We start from the raw sequence: 26,244 nt of genomic DNA on the forward strand, positions 1-26,244 counted from the left end.
TTATATGTTAAAGGTATGGACATATTAGACTTCTGTCTTGTAATTGGACACTGGGTAGTCTATGAACTGATAAAGCACAATACCTGGCCTCATAGGACACAAATGCAAAAACATCAAATAATTCTTATTATATAAGGTGAAGCGTATAGAGAAAAATACACAGCCAACCCTACTCTAAACATGTATGCACACGCAAGTGTGTCCCTCCACATACACAAGCAGGCATACACAAACCCACCAATAATAATTGAAATTTTAAATTCCAAAAGTCCATCCAGTGCTGGTGAGATGATTCAGCAAGTCAAAGTGCTTGTCACACAAGTTTGACAACCTGAGTTTGATCTCCTGACCCAAGGTGGAAGGAGAGAGTTAATGCCCAAAAGTTAGCCTCTGACCTCCGAAAGAGTGCCGCACACACACAAATTATAATAGAAATTAAAATAGAGTTCAGCTAAAAAAAGGAAACTTTTATGTCACTGAAGTCAAGAAACAATTTATTAGTTTGGTTTCATTTATATGAACTAAGGAATCCTCTGAATTGTTCCTTTATAAACCTTTCAAAGTAATGTGTCACAGGCTAACAGGGCTGGTGAGATGGCTCAGAGATTAAGAGCACTTACTCTTCTTCCTGAATACCTGGGCTCAATTCGAAGTACCCACATCAGGCAGCTTACAACAGTCTGTAACTCCAGTTCCTGCACCCATGTGGTACACATAAACTCATGAAGCAAAACACAAAAAAATAAATATTTAAAAACAAACAAACAAACAAAGTGTGGTCTGAAAACAAAAAGTAATGTCTAGCAGGTAAAAATGGAATGACATCTCATAGGATGCCCACTCAGTGGGGGTATCCGGAAGAGTGTGTGTTAAGTCAGTCTTCCAGGGGTGTGTCTTTGTATTCATCTTAGAGAGCCAAGGCAGATGGAAGAAATGATTCCACTCAAGTCTAGCTTGGTGAACTAGTGAGCTTAACTAAAGTTACTTTCAGAATCATGAGCAGTTTGCCAGCAGCTATACCATTCAATTATAGTTTTGTTTTTGCCCCAAGTATATATACCCAATTATGTATCTTCAAGGAGGAGGGCATTTTAGTGGGACCAGTCTTGTGAGGGTATGGAACGGGTAGACCACAGCTGCTCTGACTTTAAGACTGGGATCCAAGGCTTTCATGCCTCAGCAGAGATCCACATCAGTATTGCTTTAACTTAGTCTAAGAAGCATGATTTCCAGTGCACTCCAAGTTTAAGGTGAGTATGCCCAGGGTCTCAGATGGCTAACAAATCCTATCACCTTTCTCAGTTAAAAGTGCATCAACTACCAGGAAGACTTTGGATCTTATCCAGTTAATGCTTGGATTATTCATTGCTCAAATTATCAAAAGGCCCAATAACCCTTAAATGTCAGCACAACTGCAAAATGACAGTTTACCCAGATATAAAATATTATTTTAAAAATAAAGGAAATGGAAATAGAATTTGAATGTTTGGGAGCCTTATTTCCAAAGAAAAAGCTCCATAAAATTTTTAACCAAAAAAGAAATCTCAATATTGATTGTCTAATTGTTGGAAAACTCGTGGGCAACAGAAAACATTCCAAACTGTGTATAGTGATCATACATTCCATCTGCCTGAGAATAAAGAGTAGGATAAAGCTGGATTCTGGAGCTTACTAGTCTTATTAATAGACAAACAAAAAAATCAATTTTACATCCCAGCACTCAGGAGGCAGAGACAGGCAGATCTCTGTGAGTTCAAGAACAGCCTGGCCTACAAGAGCTAGTTCCAGGACAGCCTCCAAAGCCACAGGGAAACCCTGTCTCAAAAAACAAACAAACAAAAAATCAATTTTACATTAGCATAAATTTCACTCAGAATGACTTCTAATTCCTTTCTTTCTTGTCTCCCTCTCCAGGACAAAGAACATTCAGTTTATTATATGCTGAAGGCATGGAAATATTAGACTTCTGTCTTCTAATTTTCTTATATTTGTTTTTGAATTATAAAAATACACCTAATAAATCCATCAAAGAGATTAATCTTGTTGACATTATACCATATGATAACTTTGATGCTACAAAATTGGGGTTCCTTTCTTTCATGGAACTTTTATTTCAGTGAGGAGTGGGGAAAGGCAGAGACACAATACACAAACAATTTTAGGCCACAGAAGATGCAATGAAAGAAAAAAGATAATGCACACAGTGACTAGAGTGTCACTTTACTTGGGCATCTTTGATATGATAACATCAACACATCTTGAGAAAAAATGGGATGCAATGTTGTGCAAGAGAAGAGAAACTGCAGAGGTCCTAGATTCAGAATTAACTTACCCCAAGAAAGATGAATATTTATACAGATTATCTTAAAATATGTGGGAGTATAAATGTTTGTAAAGTTGTTTCTAAACGATCTCAGTGAAAGAAATAAGCAACAGCAAAATACCATATCGCCAGTGCTACCCCGTGGTGCTAGAAGTTTGCACAATGGGAACACTAAGGGACAGCGATTCTCTGGTGTGTTTCAGGTTTCACAAAAGAGGTGGTATAAAGGCAGGATTTTGTATTATCAGTGCAATCTGCAAGGGCATGTCCTTGTGTACCGTATTGGTGGCGATAGTACAGCGAACAGTTTAATTCAAAGGAAACGGGCTGTTCCTCGTTGGTGTAAGATTCAAGAAAGGCTTGAACGCCTATCCATGACTCTGTGGATCAGGGCCTACATGTCTTTCTTTGTTAAATATGCATACAGAACAAGTTTGTGAAATGAAATGAGGAAAGAAATAGAAATCGGACATTTATAACTGGGTGGGGCTGGGGCTGTTCATTGAGGCATCAAGGATAAACCTTCTGTGTTTGGTTCAGAATAGGCACTCAATAAACATCCCTAGGACCAATGAAAGAAAATGAATAGTTGGTGGTGGGGGGTGGCAGCCTGACGTCTGATGGACAAAAGTCAGTCTCCCAGTATTAAAATACACTCTCCTGTTTATAGTCTTAGTGCCTAAACTACTTTTCAGACTTGCTTACATCCAAACTATGAAATACGCATTATTTCTGTTATTCAGATGAGTGGGAATGTACCCCGACTCCAGTTCTAGAATGGGTCAGCCACTAGACTGGAGGTTCTGACAGTTAAGGTGTTCACGCTTCAAGTTTACTACCTAGACTAGAGGCTTGCAGGATAAAATGATTTATGTAAAGCTTTAAGTTAGGGAAATCCAAGGAAAGTCAAAAGGGATACGCGGGGGCGGGGAGGGGGGGTTCCAGAACGTCCCTACCGGCAGGTCACAGCACAATCACTGGGGTACTTCACAAGACCATCGAACCTCGGGGCAGAGCGGAGCGGCAGTGCCCGCCCCATACCCCGCGCAGCCGCAGTGCAGCTCTAGAGACTGGGGGGGGGTGAAAGGAGGTGGGACCAACTTCACGGGGCGGGGCCGAAACCTGACTATTGAGAGGTTCGGCGGCAGTTACCACCAGAGCGGCCCAACGTCATATCCTGTTGAGGGTAATGCTTCCGGGTCACGGTCCGTAGGGCTTGTGTCTAGGTGACTTCTCAGCGTTGTCCGAGGTACCTGTCTCCGGCCTCCTCTGCTGGCCTCTGCCCCGGGTCGTCCTGGCCGCGTTGCCGCCTCCGACGTGAGGAGGTGGGTGTGGTGGTACGGCTGTCCCCAGCCTGTCTGCCAGTCTCCCACCCTCGCCCGCCGTCGCCTCGCGCCTTCCGCCATTTTCCTTTCTGGCGGTGTCGGTCGGGGTCGCGCTGTGGCCTGGAGTCGGCTGCAGCGCGGGTGACCGGGCGGGCGGCGAAGGCCTGCGTGCAGGGGTGGGGACTCCGGAGTGCCGGAGTGTGCAGCCGCAGCCGGGCCTCGCCGGAGCCTTTCTCTGTGCAATCACGGGCGTCAGGCTGTGGCGTTGAGGCTGGTCTCACACGGCCCTCCAGCCGCTCTGGGGAGGAGGAGAAGGCTGCCGTGTGTTTCTAGTACGGTTTTGCAGTTTGAGATGCTTCCCCAACAGTTCGGTTTACCTTTTGTGGAACCTTTTCCTCTAAGGGATGGGTATGCAGTGAGGCCCTCGGTGATGTCTTCGTCACTAAACGAATAGGGAAAGGTACTTCGCTGTCGGGCATCGTGCGTTATCATACATACAGCGTTTTTATGCGGTTGTTCAAACGTTATCTGAAAACCCGGGGTCCGAGTTTAAAAAGAAGACGAAAGAAATATCTAAATGTGTGTGTGTGTGTGTGTGTGTGTGTGTGTGTGTGTGTGTGTGTGTGTGTGTGTGTGTGTGTGTGTGTGTGTGTGTGTGTGTGTGTGTGTGTGTGTGTGTGTGTGTTGTGTGTGTGTGTGTGTTGTGTGTGTGTGTTGTGTGTGTGTGTGTGGTGTGTGGTGTATTTCCCTGGGAACGCGCTTGGATTTTAAAATCGCAATTATTTAAGTTATTTGAAGATTGTTTGGGCCAGTGTAGAGACGTTTACAAGATTCGTAGTTTTGCTATTAGGAGAGCAGCCACCTGCAGAGAGAATGTGACGTCGTTATTTTATTTTTGACTGCTGAGTTATGGGAGACGATGCAGGTTTTTGTTTTTATTTTTTATTTTGGAAGCCTAGAAAGGACTTGGAATTTTTCCTCAACTATTTGGACATAGTTGTATGTGCTTTTTTTTTTTTAATTTATTGTTTTGTTTTTTGAACCATGGTACAGAATTACTCAAAAGGGAAAATTTGTCTGTTCTTATATACCTGTTTTTTAATTAAAGGACAAAACGAGAATAATTAGTTCAAATAATAAGGCATGGCTCAGCAGTTAAGATCACTGGCTCTTCCAGAGGACCTGGTTCCATTCCCAGTACCCACATGTGTCACACTATCACAGCCATCTGCAACTCCAGTTCCTTGGGGGCCCAGCACCTTCTTCTGGTCTCCTCAGGCTCCAGGCATGCAAACAAAACAGCAGTGCACATAAAATCATTTTTAAGACGTTTAATGTTAAGTAAATATTGTTGAGTGATTATAGATATTTAATTATCCCGATACCTAATAATATTTGGATATAAATGTTTTTGATGCAGGAACTATGAATGGGAGGGCTGATTTTCGAGAGCCGAATGCAGAAGTTCCAAGACCAATTCCCCGTAACTATCCTATTAAATATTTAAAATTAGTAGCATTTTCTGTGTAAGGAAAAGTTTAATTGCTTGAGTAACAGCAGCAGCTGGGCTGGCTTTATGGGTGTGATATCTGTACAGTCACAGGACTTCATACTTACTTTGATGTTGTCTTATTGCAGTCTCGAAATTGCTCATTATCTGAACGGGGTGGGGGTTGGTTTTCCATATTTTCATTTAGCACTGTATCCAGCCTGTCCTGATAGGTACCAATAAATTCTGTTGGTGGGCAAAGTTTTTTTTTAAAAGTTTACAAGCCACTTGCTTCATTGTTTTATTCATTTTTTAAAATGTTCTTGTTACTAGTCGACAAAGCTAACTTTTAGGGCTTTTAAGAAAATGACTTCTAGTTTTTCTCTAAAAGACATAGGGGCTGATTACATTCCAACAGAGGAAGAGAGGAGAGTCTTCCGAGAGTGCAATGAAGAAAGCTTCTGGTTCAGATGTGAGTCATCCTGTTTATGAATTTTAAAAAGTTTACTTGGGTGTATTTGTGGTATCTGTGTGGATGTGCACGTGGATGGGGGCAGAGGTTGCTGTCCTCTGTCCCTCTCCATCTTATTTTTTGAGACAGGGTTTCTCACTGGACCTAGAATTCCACTATTTTGGCTAAATTGGCCACCCATTGAGCTCCTGTGATCTTCCTGTCTCGGCTTCCCAGTACTGGGATGTCCATGCCTGGCTGTTGCATGAATACTGGGATCAGAACTCAGATCCTGATCTTTGCATTGCAGGCACTCTACTCACTGAGTCATCTCTCCAGCCCTGGTTCCTCAATTTTCTATCAGCATAATTCAACCCTCCTTTCACCTACAAACGACTTACATTTATGTTTGAAATTATAATTACATATAGAACATATTGGGGCACTTTGGGCATAGTGTGGTTATTACTAATAGAGATTAAAGAAATAGAATTGTGCCAGGCGGTGGTGGTGCATATGCCTTTAATCCCAGCATTTGGAAGGCAGAAGCAGGCACATCTCTGTGCCTGGTATACAGAAGGAGTTCCAGGACAGTCAGGGCTACACAGAGAAACCCTGACTTGAAAAAAACAAAACAAAACAAAGAAATAGAATTGAAGAAATTAAGGTTTAGAGGTGTTAAATGTGTACACTGTGTTACACTTCATGAATGTCATGACAACTGGTTTGTTGAGAAGTTACTGTACTATCAGTTCTGGATTTCTGACTACAGATCTTAAGATCAAGATTTTGTTGTTGTTGTTTGTCTATTGTAGCCCTTGACTGGTCTGGAACTTGCTATGTAGATGAGTCTGGTGTTGGAGACTATCCAGTGATACAGCTCATGAGGCCCTGGGTTTGGTCCCTAGTACCAGTATGGTGGGTACAGAAAACCGACAAACCAAACAAAAACAAGCAAACAACCAACTCCGAAAGGGAACTAGACCAGGCTAGAGTTGAATATTTTTGCTAGTAGTTCAAGTGTAGACCACCTTGCCTTCTAAGAATTTGTACTTTAAGTACAGAGAACACTAAAAGTTACAAACAAATAAATACAGTGCTCTGTTTATATAAAGGCCTGGTGCTTCTGAAATCACAGCCTTTTTACAGTTGCTGTAGGTAATTCCAACAGAAAGGCAGGATGGAATTTCAAGATTTCTTTTTTAATCTTTATTTCTAGTATGTAGCATTCCACCTGCATGTATGTCTGTGGACTATGTACCTGAGGAAAGAGGCCAGAAGAGGATGTCAGTTCCTTTGCAACTGGAGTTACAGATTGCTTTGAGCTGCCATGTGGATGCTAGAAATTGCATTTGGGTTTTCTGGAAGAGCAGTTAATTCTCTTAACCTCTGAGCCATCTTTCCAGATCTGCAGGATACAATTTTAAGAGGGGGAAGAAATAAAGAAGGAAGAGGGCCTGGGAGATAGCTCAGTGGGAAAGCCTGCCAAGCCTTGAGTACAGTGTATAGAACCTGCATGAGGTAAGGAGAGAACATACTCCTAAAAGTTGCCCTCTGACCTCCACAGGAATGCCATGATGTTACCTTTTGTAAAGGCTGTAAAATGGCAGTTTTTTGAAAAGGTGGATAAAAGAGAATAAAGGAAAAATAAAGGTCAGATGATAACATCAAGGTCTACATAGTTTATAACAGTACTCATTAAAGGTATGCTATTTGTATGGGGAAATAAATTTAGTATGACCACTTTGAGTTTATGGCACAACAAATTATTTTCAAGTTTTAATGACATAGAATTAAGAAAAAGAGAAACCTCTATAATCCTAGTCCTCAGGAGGATCTTGAATTTGAGGCTGGTCCTGAGCTACATAGTTGAAGGTCTCCCTGTGAAATGTAACAAGATTCTACATGAAAAAGAATAGACTTGGTATGTAGGGTTTAAAAAGTAATGTGCTAAGCTAATGAATAATACTGTGTCCAGATTTATTTCTGTCTAATAAATTTATGCTTTTGTGTGTGTCACTTGAAATAGCTGTAATATTATGCCTAAATTGAATTGAAGGGAAGTGATCTATAGGTAGGATTTTATATACAGGAAAGTGATACATGAACAATAAGACACATTTTTTTTTTTTTGGTTTTTCAAGACAGGGTTTCTCTGTGTAGCTTAGGAGCTTATCCTGGCACTCGCTCTGGAAACCAGGCTGGCCTCAAACTCACAGAGATCCACCTGCTTCTGCCTCCCGAGTGCTAGGATTAAAAGTGTGCGCCACCAACGCCCGGCTTAAGATACATTTTTTATAATAAATGTATTACAATCACAAGTTGAAGAGAAATAAGGACAGGTGAAAAATAGCTTGCTACTGTACTTCTAGTGGGACTGCTAGACAAAAGACTAATAAGTAGCATTAATTAGACTCTCTGTTTTTTGTTGCTTTATGAGGTAGAACCCTGGATGTCCTGAAACTCACCAAGTTGGTGAGTGGACTAAGTTGGCTTGAACTCATGGAGATCTGTCTCTGCCTTCCTGATAGGATTGTTTTAGACTCTTAAAACAGATATGAACTAAGTGTTCTCTGTAGTACTAAGTGTTCTCTATAATAGTACCAAACCTTGGAACTATATAACCAGATGATAGGAAATTACACATGTAATTACCCGGAGGAATTTTGTACTTTAACATTTGTTTCTCAAATATGGAATGTTGTATGATAATTTTTCTGATCAGTGAGCCACTGTCATAGCAACAGTATCATCAGTTAAGAGTTGCCACAGAAGTCACTATTATTGTTAAAAAAGTTTCCTTTTAATTTGGTCACTGCCAGCAGCAATCTAAAGGCATAAATACACATGTTTAGGAGGCAGTTTCATGTGTGTTTAACAAAAGAATAGTCATAGTCTCCCTACTGTGGCCTATGATATCCTTAGTCACAAGTGTATGCCCAGCTCACAATATCAGACATTGTTTTCCTGTGGAGTAGGTTTTAAATTCATCTGGAAAGTTGTTGGTTGCACCATATTAGTTATGCCAGTATTATATCAGCAATCACATTTTGCTTGGCATAGCCACCAAACTATTGAGCCATAATTCTTTTCCGTCATCCTGCCATAATGCTGGCTGGCACCACAAATGTCCTCCCACTGGGAGGACATATAAAAAAACAGCTTGATTTCTTTGTCATGCAACCAGAGTTCCACATTAGGGACTTGATATCTATCTACTTGTGGCATGTAACCAACATCAATGGCAATAGCCTGGATAATGTCAAAGAGAATTTTGAATTGTGGGAATGCTTTTTATTAGATATGATATGGACAGCAGTCACCATTTACTGATTTACTTGGAGAAACAGATCTTTACAGACTAGAGTAGTATCACATAGTACTGTGGTAAAGGCCACTGATCTGGGAGCCAGAGAACTTGGGTTCTGATCCCAGGCCAGCCACAAGAATTGTTGGCTTGTTGCTTTGAGTACTCTGATTAGGACGAAGACTAGATAACTGCCAAAGCCTCTTTCAGCTGACTATTCTCCTTTTTCATGACATAAAATATATCTTGTAAGTTGGATAGAACTTCAGCCTAATCCATTATCCCCTTCATGGTGTGAAAAATGTCTCCTGGCATGGTGCTAATGGAATAGCAGCGCCAGCATCCCCTTCCCAGGGTTGTGACTCTGCCTCAGATGGGAAAGAGCTGTCCATAGTACCAATGGCCAGCTAACATGTCACTCTTACCCTTCTGTAATTTTTCAGTGTCACGTGGTACAGTCCTTGAACCAAGAAGTGATGCTGTAGTTAAAAGTGATTTGAATAACCTTAAATGATAATACATGAAGGCATTCTAACCATTCAACATTAAAGAAAAACATTTTCCAGCAAAGGTAAAATCTGTTAGTAAGTAGAATACTAGGCAGCCAAATGTTAGGATGGCTGCAAATTATGTCTCATGGCAAAGCTGACGTCCAATTTCATAGTTAGAAATCTTGATCATAAAATTTCTATAGTAATTAAAATGTGTTTTGTTTTGTTTTTAAATTGCCGCATAGTTTAGACAAGAGTTGAGCAGACCACAGCCATGGACCAAATGTGGTTTTGTATTTAATATGCTAAAAATATTTTTTATTTTTAAAATGATTGGGAGAAAAAGGCTGATTTGATTATATATGCAAATTACTTGAACTAATATTTTGTGTCCATAGGTAACATTTTACTAAACAAAGCTAAGTTCATTTTTTTCATATTTTGTCTTAGGATGCTTTTGCCTTAAACAGCAGTTGAATAGTTGACATGAGTCTATTTACTCTCTGGCTCTTTATAAAGTGTGTCATTCACCAAGTGCATGTTGTTGTTGGTTTTTTGTTTTGTTTTGTTTTTCGAGACAGGGTTTCTCTGTGTAGCTTTGGCCTATCATGGCACTCGCTCTGGAGACCTGGCTGGCCTTGAACTTACAGAGATCCGCCTGCCTCTGCCTCCTGAATGCTGGAATTCAAGGCATGCGCCACCAACACCCGGCTACATGTTGTTATTTTAATTCAAAATAATTTAGTTAAAATATAAAAAGCAAAATTAGGGAAAGGAGCATTGTTGGAGTTAATAGGAAGATGGATACTTACATCTGAGAGTCTGTCTATCTTGTATATTCATTAGAAACCCAGAACCAGGTTTTTATTGGGGACTGGTCACAAAGGCACTGGCTTACTGGACTGAAATTCCAGACTCCCAGATAGAAAGTAGATGTTCAGTGAAAACTCTTTGTACAAACAGTTAAGACTCTTATTTAGGTAAATTTATTATCAGTCTAGAGAACTTGACCAGTCTTGTGTACTGGTCAAGTTATCAGATCTAGTTCCTTGCCAAGCTAGTGAGTCACGGATCAATTCCCATCATTGCAGAAAACCTTAGGACTGATGTAGAGAACAATGATTCATAGCTATTTTTTTAACATTATAAATCATTTTGGAATTATGGGTTAATATGCATCTTTTATATTTTTTCATATGATTTTAAGGATTATTTAAAATGTGATTTCATTCTTCAAGCTACTATGTTAATCACATGGTCAAATATATTTTGTTTCTTGGTTCACACAGTGCAATACAGAGCCTAAAATCTTAGGATCTGATATTAGGCAGGTTTCATTAGGTTGTGAGACCTAATGTTGATGGTCCCCTTATATGGTTTCAAGTGAGTAAGGTTCTTAACATCTCTAAGCTTACTTTGAAAACAGTAGTAATACGGCCTTCTTGATAAAAACTCACATGAGGCACTTAGAGACTGTGGAATTTAGTTATCACTTAAGAGGCTCTTCTGTGCTTTTGTAGCTTTCCCTTTTACTTCAGAAGTGATTTCTTGTCATTTTACTTTATTGTTTTAGTTGATTGTTTTAATGACTTGCTATTGGAACCTAAACCTAGTGGTTTCTTGAGTTAAAGTGTTTTCTGAAAATACTCCTTTGTTTTCACCGTGTGTGTGCACAGTGCAGCTTTAGAGACCTTGGTTGTTGAATCTGCATCTTGATGGTTCTGCTGTTACTGATGCTGATTTATCTCCTACTGTACTCAAAACAGCATTTTCTTTCTGTTGACATTGACAAGCTCTTTTTCTCCCTATAGCTGTGCCTTTGGCTGCCACAAGTATGTTGATTACTCAAGGATTAATTAGTAAAGGTAAGTGTTTAAGTTGCACATTTATTTAGCATTTTAGATAGCTTGCTTTATCTTATTATCCTGATTTTTAAATAAGGAAATATGATCACTGACAGATTTTAGAAGAATAAGTTTTAGAAGAATTTAGTCTTTCTGGACTTACTTGATTATATTGATTTGATGGCATTGGGGCTGGATATGTATTTTATTTGTTATAGTGCCTGCCTATATGTTGGAAGCCCCCAGGTTTGAACTCTGGCACAGCATTAAAAACAAACAAACAAAAACTGGGTGTGGTGGCACATACCTGTAATCCCAGCACTTGGGAAGTAAAAGCAAGAGGTTCAGAAGTTAAAGGGCAGCCTGGGCTACTTTGAGACCCTGCCTCAAAAACATACAAACAAAAAACCCAACCAACCAGAGAATTTGGTATTAATAACAATCTACAAGAGCAGGAAAGTACTTTAACATTTGTTGATAGGTCTGGAGAGATGGTTCAGTGGTTAAGAATACTTACTACTTTTCCAGAGGACCTGGGTTTGGTTCCTATATCCACTTTTGTACAACTTTGTAACTCCAGCTTCAGGAAACACATATCGCGTACACTCAAACAGTCATACATTAAAAACCATCCAACCAACCTTGTGGATAGTTTGCAAGAAGAATAGCAAACCTGGACTAGTTGATCTGTGTAGTATTCTTACTTAGAGATTGTTAGAAATGCAGATTCTAGGGCCATATTGGTCATACTGATTCATTATCACAGTCTGTTTTACAAATTTAAGGTGATTCATATGCATTGGCTTAAATACCTATAGTTCCCTATGTGAGCTTTGTCTTCTCATATTGGGGAATAGGTAAGGATGAGCTAGCATTTAAAAAAAGTTTAGAGGGCCTGGAGAAGATGACTCAGCAGTTAAGAATACTTGTGTTTGCAGAACACTCAGGTTCAGATCCAAGCACCCTTCTGATGGTTAACAACTATGTGTAACTCCTGTTCCGGAGAACCTAACATCTTCTTCTGACCTCTGCAGGCACTTTGTATAAAGCATCCAGTCTTTAAATTAACTTAGAAATTCCTCGGTCTGACCAGTAATGTAGTTTTATGTGTCTGTGTGTGCATGAAGATGCAACCTTGTCTGCCATTCCTCAAGCACCTCCACTAGAATTGGGCAGGAGGGCCAGCAAGCCCCAGTTCTAGGATTACAAATGAACACTTTACCAACTGAGCTAGTCTCCAACCCATGATCACCTTTTTTTAGAAGTCCTCTAAGAGGCTAAATACTTTGGTATTGATTTTAGCTTAAATATTAATGTGTCAGTGGTGCAGCCAGCAGAGTTGCTAGTTAAATATTATTGGCCTGTTGTAGACTCTACCTGCATATTTGGCAGGGAAGCATAGTATGAGTCCAGACAATTTTTAAAAACCTGTTAATTAACTAGCTCCTCTATAAATGTGAATATAATAGAATGTGTTTTAGACTTTTTAAAAATTTACTATAAGAAGACATGATCTGATATAGCTCAGGCTGGCCTTATACTCAGTATGTAGCTGAGAATTACCTTGAACTACTAATGCTCCTGTCTTCATCTCCCAGGTGTGGGTTACAGATATGTACCCGCTACCTGTTTCTGTGATTCTGTCAACTGAATTACCTGCTCAGCCCCATTTTAGCTTTGTCACATTAAGCACTCTGAACTAGATCATAGTCTTGACAAAACTAGTTATTCAGAGGTTTTGTTTTGACTGTTCATATGGTCATAGAAAAAGAAAAATAGTTATAGGGTTGGAGATGTAGTTCAGTAATAGAGCTCTTGCTCTAGTATTCAATCTCTGTTCTTATTTATAAAATGGATTTGGGGCAGAGATCTGGGGCTTGGTGAATAAAGTTCTTATTATCATGTAACTGAGAACCCGAGGTTAAGCCCCAGGACCCATACATGCATGCAATAAACAATTAAATAAAGTTCCCATGGTTATCTCTAGCCCAGTATTGATGAACTACTTATTAGAGTCCAATTTATCCAAGTGTTGTGGTCTCTTTAAAATCTTGGTCTACCTGGATGAGAAGGTGGCCTCATGCACTTTCTTCAATAAGCTTTTTCTTTCATAATTGAAATTGGAAGCCACCTGGACTCAATGTACATATTATTGACCTGCACTGTTTTGAAAGGACTGTTTTTATTTACTGTACTGAACCATTACTTTTTTTATTTTTGTTAAAAAACAGTTTATGTATGAGTCCTCTGAGTTCTTGCTTTGTCTTACTCTTCCATTTATAAATGACTGTCAGGACTTGGTACCTGGTGATAGTTTATTATTCTTCAATATTGCCTTGGCTGTTTGTGTCTACATACAGTTTTTAGAATAAGCAAAACATGTTTTGATTTTAAGTGTAACCTTGAGTTTGTAGATGAATTTATGAAGAATTGCCTTCACAGTAACATTTCACCTCTTTAGCATGAAGTATTTCTTAATATTCTATATTAATTCCTTGGACAGTTTTCTAGTTTTTAGTATAGAGCTAAAAGTTCTTAGAGTTCTTCCTGGCTCTTGGATAATTTTCAGTCCTGTAATTAATCAAATCTTTTAAGACTTTGTTATTATTGATCTCGGTAGATAGAAATGTTTACATAGTCTCAACTGTGTCAAGTGGTCATTCTGCATTTACCTATTGCAATAGTCTATAGTGTTGTGACATTTAGAAAATTTTTTAAATTCTGTTGACTCTGAAATCACAAAAGAGTTATTGTTGACACTTGCTGTTTTAAGATAGTCAAAACTGGTTTTTCCTTCTCTAACAATTTACTCAGAAATACTTAACTCTTCTTTAGGAATCCTGTCAAGTCATCCAAAATTTGGCTCCATTCCTAAACTTATATGTAAGTATGAACAGTGCAGCGTTTTTCCTATGCTTTTTACAAATGAGTAAATTTAAATCCAATATTTTGAGTTACTAATAGTACATGTTTATATGCTGCCACAAATCAAGTTTATATGCTGCCACAAGTAATCTTTTCAGTAAGTGCTCTGTTTGACAATTTTAATGTCAGCATAAAAAGTCCTGTGTTAGTTAAAAAGCTCCACCATTTTGTAAATAAAATAACTTTTCATTTGATACTTCTTGCTCTGTTTATAGTAAAAGAAAGTTGCTTAAATATCCTACTAATCCAAATAATTATGTCTAGAATTGGCTTTTTTCCCCAGTAATTTATATTCCACTTTGTGGCTAACAAAAAAAGAAATTAAATTGTTCTTTTGAAAATGCATATGCTCATTATGAATCTTCTTGGGTCAGCTTCTCTTGTTTTGGAAACATACATGATATAGCAACATCATATTTAGGTCAGACTTTGCAATTCATTATTTTAATGAGCTTTGTCATAGTGAATTTTGTTTTTAAGGCAACCTTGTCAAATTGTTAGTACTTGTAGCACAATTCCATTTTACAATAAAAGAAATGTTCCAAATCCTTGTGACTGTAACCTATTTGGTTGCTTGTCCATCTCTCTGTCTTGCTCTTGTCTATAAAGTGGTATATTGGGATTGTTTGTTACTGCTACTTAACTTTCAAGTGACTTACTTTGGAGAAAATAAATTATATCATAGCCTTTCTCTATGAATTTTATGTAGAGCATCTTTTATCATCATTTTAGGTAATCTTGGTCTTTATAAAACCTTAGAGATATTTAGAAACATAACTTTTTAAAATGCTGTTTCAGGGAAAAAAATTGCCTAAAAAGGCCCATTCAGTGACACAATTTTTTGTTTGTTTTTAAAAACAAGTTGCGTGTATCATGGGATACTTTGCTGGAAAGCTTTCTTATGTGAAAACTTGCCAAGAAAAGTTCAAGAATCTTGAAAACTCCCCCCTTGGAGAAGCTCTTCGGTCAGGCCAAGCAAGGCGCTCTTCCCCACCTGGGTAGGTCAGTTCTTGGCTCCATTTAGTGGTTTGGTTTTTAAGAAACAAAATGCAAGGTCTGAAATTCTGCCTGTGGAATGGTCATTTGCTCTAGTCCAGAAGTGTTTTTCCTTAAAAATTAGAACAAGATTTGGCTGCTTTTATGACCGGTCCAAGAATTACAGGATTTTTGTTTTGATTTAATTTGGCAAGCTCTTTTGGTTTATTGCATTTTGGACTTGTCTCAAATTACCAGATTTTGTTAATCCCTCTCAATGGATAGCTACTTTTTTGTTGCTCATTAGGAAAATAAACTTAGCAGAAAGTTCATTTTCTTGAAGCTTGCAGTGCATTTATGTTTGCTTTGATTGTCTCATACCAATAACCGAGATAACTTTTTTTTTTTTTCTTTTTGAGACAGGGTTTCTCTGTAGCTTTGGAGCCTGTCCTGGAACTTGCTCTGTAGACCAGGCTAGCCTAGAACTCACAGAGATCCACCTGCCTCTGTCTCCCGAGTGCTGGGATTAAAGGTGTGTGCCACCATTGCCTGGCCAGAGATAACTCTTAAGGTATATATTTCAAAAATGATGTGGTACCTACATTAATTTTCGGTATAAATTGATGCGGGTATTTTGAAGTTTTTTGTTATTTTGTTATTTACAAAGCTGTAAATCAGATAAAAAGGTAAAGCAAAAAGTTGTTTACAACTTTAAGTAGAGGAAAATTTGCCAGGCAGTGGTGGCACATGCCTTTAATATATAAAATTTTCTATTTTCCTTTATTGAATGACTGTTTACCTTTGAGGCAGTTACACTATGGCCCAGTCTAGCCTTCAACTCAGGGTCCCTCGATCTGAGTCTCCCCAGAGCTGAGATTACCATGTTCACCATCATGTTTAGTTAGTGACCATTGTTTTGGTGCTGAAGTGGGTCAGGATATAGCTTGACTGCTTTTATAGCAGAAACAAATCATTCACCTATTTATAAATAATTTAAAATTATGATTCTTTTAGAAATCCATGGCTTAGTTTTATACCTTAGTCTAAAGGTAATGTTTTTTTGTTCCTGTGATGTTCTTTTACAGGCATTATGCTCAAAAGTCAAAATATGACTCAAATGTGAGTGGTCAGTCTTCTTTTGTGACATCTCCAGCAGCAGACGACATAGACAAGGAGACACTTCCTCGTTATGAGCCAATTCCATTTAGTGCTTCAATGAATGAATCCACTCCCACTGGTATTACTGACCATATTGCCCAAGGTAGAAACTTCTCTTGAAATGAATTTCAGCATTTTATGGTCCAACGTATGTATACACTTTATTTGATGCTCTTTTCTGCTGGATATCACCTCTGTGTGCTACCATCAGCTGTCAGCCTGGCTTCGTCCATCAGCCTGACTCAGCATGTTTGTTCTTTCCACTAGTTTCTTCGGTCACCCAGCATATTCTTACTAGGTATGGATAAAATAAAGACAAGCAAGGCCTGGTTCTTATCCTTGAGAAACTCAGTGTTTTGGAGAATACAGAGATAGATGGATAAGTTACAGATTGTCCCAGTGGTTCAAAATGTTCACAATTTTAGAGCAAAGAAGTGATAACTGTCTGGGGGCAACAGAGGCCTCCAGGAAGGTGTAGGTTGGTCTTAAAGGCTTTAAGTGTCCTACCTGTAATTGTAAGAAAAAGTTATACCTGCTTTATAGCAATGTTGTCACTTGAGGAAATACACTTGAAAATGCATTGTGAAGTTTGTGCAAATACTAAGTTCAGAGTACAGAATATGTGAAGTAAAAGTTTTGGATTAAGGCCAGGATTTAAGTTACATTTAAAATTTGCTGTGATCTTGTATTCTTCATCTTGAATGGAGATGGTAATGCTTCTCAAAGAACTGTTGGAATTTGATGAAATGATCAGCACAATGCTGGCAGACAGTAAACTGAACAAAAAAATGTTAGATTCCTTCCTTTCATTCTACTCTATAGTGAAAAGTAGGGACATAGAAACAGAAAACTGGCCTGCAGTTTTTATTTAAACCCCAAAACATCAAGCAAGAGCCATGAAAACCAGATTTGGCAGCAAATTGTGATGTAGCCTTTATTTTACTTTATTTAAAATGATTTTTTCCTATATTTTGTTATAGGACTATTGATATTTTCGCTTATGCATTCCTGTCTTGACCTGGCTGGGGATATTATATATGATAATATTTTTCTCAAATTTGTGACATCCCTAACTCTAAGGGCTTGGATAAGGAATTGTGGACCATTGTAAAATGTGCTTTGAAAATGGTTTTGAAGGTTAATATAGCAACAGTTAGGGGGTTTAGCTTTGTTTTGTCCTTGTAAATCTAGAGTGAATCTACATACAGGTTAAAGAGAGGAAGGAGGATGCAATAAAAAGGAGAAAATGATGATAAGAAGGTGCCAAAAGGGACCTAGGTAGCTTTTATAAATAAAGTATCCACAAGCCAATTGTGACTTTGTAAGTTAATTAGAACTAAATGAAATGTAAAGTTAGTTTTTGTGGCCTTGGTAGCATTTCAGTTGCTCAGTAGCTATGCATGCTTGTGGTACCTGGTGTAGATGTGGCAATGTAGAATGCTGTCACTGTAGAGTTACTGGACACTAAACTTTATAGTGACAGTTGGGCGCAGGGGAAAGGACTGTTATAGAAGATAAATGCCTTGAGTTCAAGAGAATGTTGTTAGATACCTTAATCCTAAGGCCTCCATGCTCTCTCTGGTTGGCACCAAAGATACTAAATTAGAACAGAAAAGAGACTGGCAGAGTAAAGATACCATGGTAGCTCTGAAGGAAGCTGTTCTTGTCCTTCATCTGTGTTTCATTTTTTCAGGCAAGTTCCAATCCAATCTTCCTGTATTCTAGCATGCACCAGCTCTTTTTTTGCTGTGTTGTCCATTCTTCCTGCCATTTTCATCAGCAAAATCTTGTGTTATAATTTCTCTTTGGTCTTTTCTCTCAAATGAACAAGGTCTATATTTAATACAATTTGAATGCCCTCTGCAGCTATCCATCTGTCCATTTCTGGTTTTTGTATGTGTGTTGTCATTCTCCCCTCTAGGTCAAACTCAGAACTCACCATTGTTCCCCATGTGAGTCCCTGGAGCTGCCTTGCTTTGCCCAGCTGCTGCCTGCCCTTCCAGGGCACCTTCTTTTGCCTTTTGTCTTGTTTGCCCATGATTTAGCTTTCTTTTTCAAGAATTCCAAGGACTTAGTGATCTTTTCAAAGTAGAAGGCATTCTGCCATTATCTGTTAGAAAAATTACCATGGGCAGTTAGTTGGTTTCAGGCAGTGCTGTTGCTCACTTTCTTATTCCTTCCAGGTCTTCGTAACGCTCACAGAGCAGTAAAGTATATTCTTGGTACAGTGCCAGAATGTTTTCATTCCTTTCTACGGGGAGAAAATATCTGCCATATATCACAGATAACAGAATAATGGTGTTTCTTTTTTGCCTAAGAAAAAACCTGGAAGGAATTCTAGAGATCCTGTATTCAAATTATTTCATAATTGGAAAAAAGCCAGATTCAGAGAAGCTTAGTGATTTGCCCAAGGACTTGTACTGATGGCTAATAGAGTGAGGACAGACCCAGGGTCCCTGAAAGTTCCCACAATCTCCTTAGGGCTTCAGACATACCTGTTGGGAAGGGAAATGAGTTCACTGGTTGCTTACATTACCACTAATGTAATCTAAGTTTTTAAAATTGACATAAGATGATTTTCTATGTTAGTGGAAGATTATTTTTCTTCTTATCCAGGAAAAATGAGTTCCTATTCATGGCATACTAGAACAAATTATAAATTTAACTTATTTCTTTGTATTGATAAGGTAGGCATTTACCAAAATTAAAGATTAGAGTTGAAAATTCTATTTAGTAACATAGTAACTTGTAACTCTGAGGATTCTGATTATTCACTGGAGTTTTAAATAAATACCATTTATGAAAATTGAAAATTTAATTTATTATTAAAATAACATGCTCAGTTTATGTACTTTGCTGGAAATTACGTTTTGGGGGAGATATAAAATATAAAACTTGAGTGGATGTTCTCTGAATGTTATCAGTTATTCTTTTGAAATGTTCTTTGGTTCTTTTGCTATTTATATACTTAAACTGTGTTGCCCTCTTTGCTTAAAGGCTGTTTCATACCATGGAATAGTTATTTCAAATATTTTTGTTTAAATACCATATATATAGTTAAAAAATAAATTTGGGTAGTATGTGTCCATAGAAGTATTAATATGATTTATTGTGAAGTTTTGTTTAGTCGTGGCCAGTAGACTCTAATTCTATACCCAGTATAATGACTCCAGTATTTAGTGAGTTTAAGCCACACTGTTAGGGCTTATCATTTTTATTCTTTTTCTGGCCATGGCTGAGCTGAGTCTATAAAAATTTTGATACTAATGGTGAATTTCAGAAATACAAGGAGGAGGGATTTACTTTGCAATTGTCTTGGAGGAAGCATAGTGCCTTTGGAGTGGTAGTAATAGTTCGATCTTATATTTCATTTTTCTGTTTCAATTTACAAAATTTAGTCACTTTAGACTTATCTACCTCTTATCACCACTTATTAACTGTTTGTTGTTTTAGGACCTGATCCCAACTTTGAAGAAAGTCCCAAAAGAAAAAGTATTACATATGAGGAATTAAGGAGTAAGAACAGAGAGTCATATGAAGTAACTTTAACACACAAGACTGACCCCTCAGTCAGGCCTATGCAGGAAAGAGTGCCCCAAAAAGAAGGTATGACAGTTTAGTCTAATCACGGGACTCTTTAGATTGGAAGTTGGTTTCAGCTCTAAATGTTATTTACATTAATATGTCTTTAACAATTCAAGCTCTTTACCAAAATAATTCTTTTTAAAAGAATAGTTATTTCAGAGTGGGTGACATGGGTCATCAGGTAAAGGCACCTGTCAGCCAAGCTGGATGACCTAAGTTCATTCCCTGGGGAGAGAAAAGAACCAACACCAGAAAGTTGTTCTCTGGCATTATGCAACACACACACAAATAATAATAAATTCAATTTTTAAAATCTTACTTATTTCATAGTTACCACTTCTCCTGTTTTTAAGGTATTTTGGATGGTATTTTATACAAACAAAAAAAGCCTAGACAATAAGACACAAGATAAGGAAACCAGTTCTCTAGTACAGTGTTTTCCATTATAATTCCCTTGGGAATTGATAGCTTTTCCTAACAATTCAGTGAGTCTGCTGAGTAATCAGGTTTAGTGACCAGAGACTGATAACTGGCCAATAATGATACTTTTGGAAAAAATCATGGAATCATAATGAGTAGTAAGACTCTTTAGGGCATTTTTAGAGGAGGAATTTGACTTTTTTTTTCTCTAATATATTTAAGTTATTTAATTTTTTTTTTTTTGGCCAACAGTATGTTACAAAAGTAAAAGTTTAGACACTTTTCATGTAAAGGAAGAAGATATTTTTACTAGGTTTTGTAAACATTTCTGTTAAGAATTTTATGAATGTCAAGGATGGGCCCTGTTTGAAGGTTTTCTGTGCACTCATTTAAAAGTTAAGGGAAGTGGTTAGAAGTGGCCCTGGTTTCTATTAGTAGCACAGCAAAGTAATAAATACATAATAGGTAAATAAACTCTCATGGTAGGAATAGATCTTTGTGCCTTCTGGAGAGCCATATGCAAAAATATGTAGCCATCTTTAGGCTTGTAATTTCTAGACCCAATTTGATTTTCTAGTTGTTAATGGTTGATTCAGTTACTGCTTTTATAACCACAAGGCATCATTTTTGTTGTAAAATTCTTTACCTTTGAATTAGATCTGTGATCTAGAACACTAGACTATTTATAATGGGGGCCTCACTGTGTAGGCTTGTCCTTTGTGCTGATTGACTGCGGCTCAGACTGTAAGCTCCTTGAGGGCAGGAAGCTGTTTCCCCCTTTTTGTGCTCCTTTACTCTGTGGCTCACAGCATGGCATTTGCAGTTGTGTCACAAAGGAGCTATTGTGTCTTATTTTTATTTATTCATTTCAGTCTGATAGGCTAGGGAAAGAGTTCTGGTGCACTTGGGGCATTTGCTGCATTGACGGGGAGCTCTAACTGCATCGTCTTGAAGTGCTGTTAATGACACGGTAGTAAAACACAGCTCTTTTCTTGCTAGAAGAACACTAAGGTTTTTCTTGTGCTTCATATTACAATTTAAAGAAAAGATCTGCTATGAAATTGTGATTTTTGTTTTTCTAAAACATTCTTGAATCTAGGCAGAAATTTGGATATTGATACAACGTAAATTCAGAATCTCTTGAAAGTATTAGTATTTTGAGCTTGAGTTTATATGGATTATGTTTATTGGTACTTATCTCACTGGAAATTAAGATAGGAAGCATACTATCACATCACAGATGTTTAGAATAACCACTGCCATGTGGTTATAAAGGGACAAAGCAAAATGTGAGGGAAATGGGCCAGCGTAGTGTGATTGTAGTGTGATACTGAAAGGGCAGTTTTGACTTCATATATTCTCAGAAGAGCCCACACTGCAATCATTGCTTCTTTATATTAGAGTGACTTCTTGACCATAGGTGTTAATTCACAGATGGAAACTATGTAGATGAGAAAGTGAAAGAAAGCGTGGAGGAAATAGGGGCTGGGTGCAGCTCAGTGTGCCTTCCCAGCATGTCTACCCTGGGTTCCATCAGCACTGCCAAACAAGACAGAGGGGCAAGTCTCAACATTTAGTATTTAAGATGCCAGAATATGGCAAATAGTTTTTTTCCTGGTCATTTGACAGCTGATAGAAGAGATTGAATTAACTACATTTCTGTTATTTAATTTTGTGAAAAAGCAAAATTTAAGTTTATTAGTGTTTATTTTCTTTTTATTCTTGGTAAATTTGTTTTGGTATGTACTATCATAAACACATCCATGTGCTCATTTAGGTAAACGTGTAAAGGCAAGCACCCAGGCTTTGGATTTAAAACAGATCTCCAAATCTTAGTTCTTGTTAAGGCTTATACCTTGGGCAAGTTACTAATCTGATGTCTCACCTTTAAAATGGGGACTGTACAGGGTTATGTGAAGTTCTTGATAAAGGGCATTTGTAGTCAGCCTATTTGTAGTTGACTCTCAGGTGCTCTTGTTCACACAGTGCGAACAGCTTTTTATCATCATAACACTCTTAAAGTGGTGTCTTTTACTGTTTGGAGTCATCAGTTATTTGTGCTTTTTTCCTAGTCAAAGTAAACAAATATGGAGATACTTGGGATGAGTGAAAAACTCCGTCATTGGACCTCCTGAAGGCCTTCCATACCCGGCTTCATCCAGGTGGTCGCCCACACCTGTGTGCTTGGACTCAGCAGCAGTCTTCATAAACACATTTAAAACAAAACCCTGGTTTGCGTGACTTATCATGTGATGCTTTACAAACACAGATTTTAGTGTTTACTGTTGGGCAAATGTACTGACGCAGGACACTCAGAATGATGGTATTAGGCCATGGTTGTGTATACTTGGTGAAACTGTTTTCAGTTACAGGGAGAGAGACTGACGAAACTCAACTGTGACTCGATAAACCTACATGAGAATAAGTGATAGTGCATGTTGAAAGGGTTGGGGGGGGAGCAAGCACACACCTGGGGTTCAGCTTTACATCAGTTTTTAAAGGCCTTTCTTCAGCATTTGCTCTAGCATCTTAATGTTTATGGTGAATAAAATGTAAAAACACACAGCAGCTGTCATTCCCATTTTTTATGGTTTGGTTTGAAATTTGCTAATGTGTTTTCATGTATGGGTCTAAGTAAATAGTATTTTAAACAAAAGAGAATAGAAATGTGTGATGCAGGTAGACACCAATATACAATAATAGCTAAATATCTTTAAAAAGCAGCGTTCTTCATGTTAGCTTTCTGTCACTAGAACAAAATCTCTGAGACTAAAAGAGAAAAGTGGTACTTTGTTTGGTTCAGGCCTGATGAAGCCATACATGTTCAGGAATTACCTGGCAGGTCAAAGCCACTTAAATTACTAGCAAGGGAATCAAAAGCTATTGTCCCACAGTCCATTCCAGGAACTGCCCTCAGTGCTCTGAATTTCCCATAAGGCCTCACCTCTCACAGCCCACTGGTGCCTCTGGGGACCAAGCCTTTAACACTTTAACTACAAACTAGCATAGCTATGTTTCCAATTTTTGCTATAATTTTATTATTGACCTAACACTTATTTCTGGTTCAGGCAAATTGAAAAATGTGTTCTTAGACCAGAAACCTATTTTAACTATAAAATAGCCCCAAATTTGGTGATTTATGGCTGAGCTTAGTGGTACTGTTAGCTCCAGCATTTGTGAGGCTGAGGCAAGGGGGTTCAAGTTTGAGTCCAGGCAGGGACTATCGTCATAGTGACTTCTAGACTGCCCTGTGTTACATAATAGAATTCTTAGAACAAACCAGAAAGGAGTATCTCACTTTGCCCTGAGTCAGGAATGAACAGACAGGATCCAGGTGAGCCAGTTAGCTATGGGTGTTTTCTGGTTGCAGTGGGGTGCTTGACAGCTGAACCCAGAGCTCCTGGGTCTGCTAGAACAGGGGCTAAACTGGGCTTCCTTGCAATGTGGCAGACTTGGGTGATCTTGAATATTTGGGGCTTGTGTGTCAGTGTGAAAAGAAAGCATCACCAACACTACTTGCCTGTTTGCAGTATTTCAGCACCAGCTTGTTGACTAGAGTTCGAATGTAGACTCTGGTCTGGTTTTTTTGTTGTGTTTTTTGCCCTCCAGTGACTGGCCTGACTTTGAAATTGCAATTCTGCCTCAACCTCTTGGACAGTGGGATTGCCACCACACCTAACTTTTTTGCTCCAATTTTAAAACAATCATGGAACAGATGGTGTCTCAGTCTGCATTTTAGCCCCATCCACACCTGTGCAAGGACCTCTAGTTTGTGTCCCATTGCAAAGCTCAAGTGCAGGAGCTCATATAGTCTGGTCTGGGTAGATTACTGTGGGTAAAACTCAGTTTAGACCTGTGAACTCAACATTACCTGGTTTGTGTACCCTCATTGGTAATCTATTAGGCATAGTGCCACTGGTTAACTATTGCTTTTGAACTGAAAGCCAAACAGTCTTCTATTTGTTCATAGCTATCCTGAGGTCCAGCCAGTTCCATATTGTTTCTTATGAATGGGACTTAAGTATACTCCCTGGGGTTATTGTTGGCAGTCTTTTGACCCTGCCCCCAGATCTTTCTTTTCCATGAAGGTCTCCTGTTTGCTTCTATTGGGTTTTCTAAGTCTACTCCCACTCACAGGGAGTTAGGGAGCCAAAGGCCTCATGCTGTCCTTAATCATTTCTACAACCTGGACTTCTCATGGATCAACATATGAGGCATTTTATTACACAAGCCTCTCATGTCTGTTGGACTCCATATAAGAATAAGATCCAATAACACTTTGGGCTGGTTCTGCAAGGCCAAGAAGCTGCAGAGAAGAACCATTTGCATGTTTGAAATGTCTTATTTAAGATCTATGTGAGTGTGTTGCTTGCCTTTTTGTGTACCATCACATGCATGCCTGGTGCCCATGGACGAAGGCATTGGATCTCAGGAGGCCGTTTATGGATGGTTGTGAACCACCCTTTGGATACTAAGAACTAAATCCATGTCCTCTAGAAGAGCAGACATGCTCTTGGCTGCTGAGCCCTCTTAGCTTCTGTCCCTGTTTGAAATGTCTTGAGCATTGTCATCTTTTGAGACCTTAAACACTTGTGGTTTTTGTAGTTGTTTTTAATCCTTCTGGTGCTGGGGCTTGAACCCAGAGCTTTGCACATTCAAGGCAAATGATTTATCACTAAACTGTGCCCCCAGCCTTTTTGAATAAAAAAATCATGTCCCACTTTGGGTTCAGCTTTACCTGGCCACCATTTCTGAACACAAGGATATTGAGAAGAGTAGAAAGGATTGTGCAGAGTTTTGTTTTGTTTTTTTTCCACCAGACTCCATTTTGAGATGGAGTAATTTGTTTATGTCTCCCTCTGACATCTGAGAGAGCAAAAAAGCCAGATGGCTCCTGGTTTAATGTTACCTGGGAGTGTTATCAGACACAAATGCTGTTGAACTTGTCTGCTTTAAGGGTCTCATTTACAGCTTCTAAGAACTCTTCCTTAATCTAATCCTTCATGGACCACTCCACCCCCGGGTCCATGTCCCATTACACTACAGTTTCCTCTGTCCTGCCAGCATCTACCTGCTGCTTGATCCTAAACTAAATGCAGGACCTCTTACAGCTACCAGTTTTACAGTAGGGTTTGATAGAAAAGCGGAGCTGTTAGGAATGATGCAGAATAAGAGGTTGACAGCCGGAACTCAACCTTGCCAACTGGGAAGCTGATGTAACGGTTCACAGGGTACCACCTCTAAATCTAGTACTATTCATGATCTTATGGCCATGGGAACACACAGAAGGCCTCTTTTTTGACAAATGACCTGTTCACAGTAGGAAGGAAAATGCTAAATGGCTGACAAAGGGCAGCAATGTAGGGAGTGGAAAAGTTGGTGACAATTTTCAACGGGCTGCTGAAGTAAGTACTGCCCTAGTGTCAGCTGTAACACATGGGTTACATTACACCTTTCGTTTGTATCTTCCTCTACTTTCTCCTTGAAGGTAGGACTACCTGTTAATCAGTGGACCCCGATTTTTCATATGTTGCTTTATATATATTGTAGGTACTGAGAAACCCTTGTTATTAACAAAATCTGAGCTTGACCATGAGGACTGTGGCAATGTTTGTGACTTGCAAAACCCCATAAAGGAAGACTTACTGTTTGTTGTTTGGTTTCTGTTCTTGCTTTTTGAGACAAGGTTTCTCTCACAGAGATCTGTCTGCCTCTGCCACCTGTATGAGTGTTTTGCCTGCATATATGTCTGGAGTCCAGAAATTCAGATCCCCTGCTACTGGAGTGTTTTGTTTGTGAGCCATACTGTGGAAACTGGGAACTGAATAACCAGTGCTCTTAACCCATCCCTCCAGCCCATTTAAAAATATTCTTTATATTGCTTTGTTTTGTAGCTGGGGTTGGCTTGAAACTCACTGTTAGTGGAGGATGACCTTGAACTTCCTGATCTT

The 26,244-nt window shown here is 38.7% G+C and overlaps 1 protein-coding gene across 4 annotated transcripts; it reads left to right on the forward strand.

Moving 5' to 3' along the window:
• Positions 1-3,437: 3,437 nt before the first annotated feature.
• Ociad1 (OCIA domain containing 1) lies at positions 3,438-22,858 on the forward strand. 4 transcript variants are annotated; one of them, XM_027390872.2, is made up of 9 exons: positions 3,438-3,572; positions 5,069-5,131; positions 5,529-5,609; positions 11,198-11,251; positions 14,066-14,113; positions 15,018-15,153; positions 16,216-16,391; positions 19,742-19,894; positions 22,366-22,858. In XM_027390872.2, exons 2-9 carry the CDS (start codon positions 5,074-5,076, stop codon positions 22,401-22,403), a joined length of 744 nt encoding a protein of 247 aa, XP_027246673.1. In that variant the 5' UTR covers positions 3,438-3,572; positions 5,069-5,073; the 3' UTR covers positions 22,404-22,858. The 4 variants fall into 4 exon arrangements, with proteins under 4 accessions (XP_027246673.1, XP_027246676.1, XP_027246675.1 ...); XM_027390871.2 differs by having other exon boundaries at positions 3,492-3,648; XM_027390875.2 differs by lacking the exon at positions 19,742-19,894 and having other exon boundaries at positions 3,491-3,648; positions 16,216-16,436.
• The last annotated feature ends 3,386 nt before the right edge of the window (positions 22,859-26,244 follow it).

Source organism: Cricetulus griseus, assembly GCF_003668045.3.
Source record: "Cricetulus griseus strain 17A/GY chromosome 1 unlocalized genomic scaffold, alternate assembly CriGri-PICRH-1.0 chr1_1, whole genome shotgun sequence".
In the NCBI taxonomy this organism is placed as follows: domain Eukaryota; kingdom Metazoa; phylum Chordata; class Mammalia; order Rodentia; family Cricetidae; genus Cricetulus; species Cricetulus griseus.

What these genes read in the sequence shown, in the direction of transcription:
- Ociad1 (XM_027390872.2), top strand. Translation starts at nt 5,074, where the DNA reads ATGAATGGGAGGGCTGATTTTCGAGAGCCGAATGCAGAAGTTCCAAGA. An exon ending in AGAAAGCTTCTGGTTCAGAT is followed by an intron (nt 5,610 to 11,197) that starts GTGAGTCATCCT and finishes TTCTCCCTATAG; the next exon opens with CTGTGCCTTTGGCTGCCACA. An exon ending in AGGCGCTCTTCCCCACCTGG is followed by an intron (nt 15,154 to 16,215) that starts GTAGGTCAGTTC and finishes GTTCTTTTACAG; the next exon opens with GCATTATGCTCAAAAGTCAA.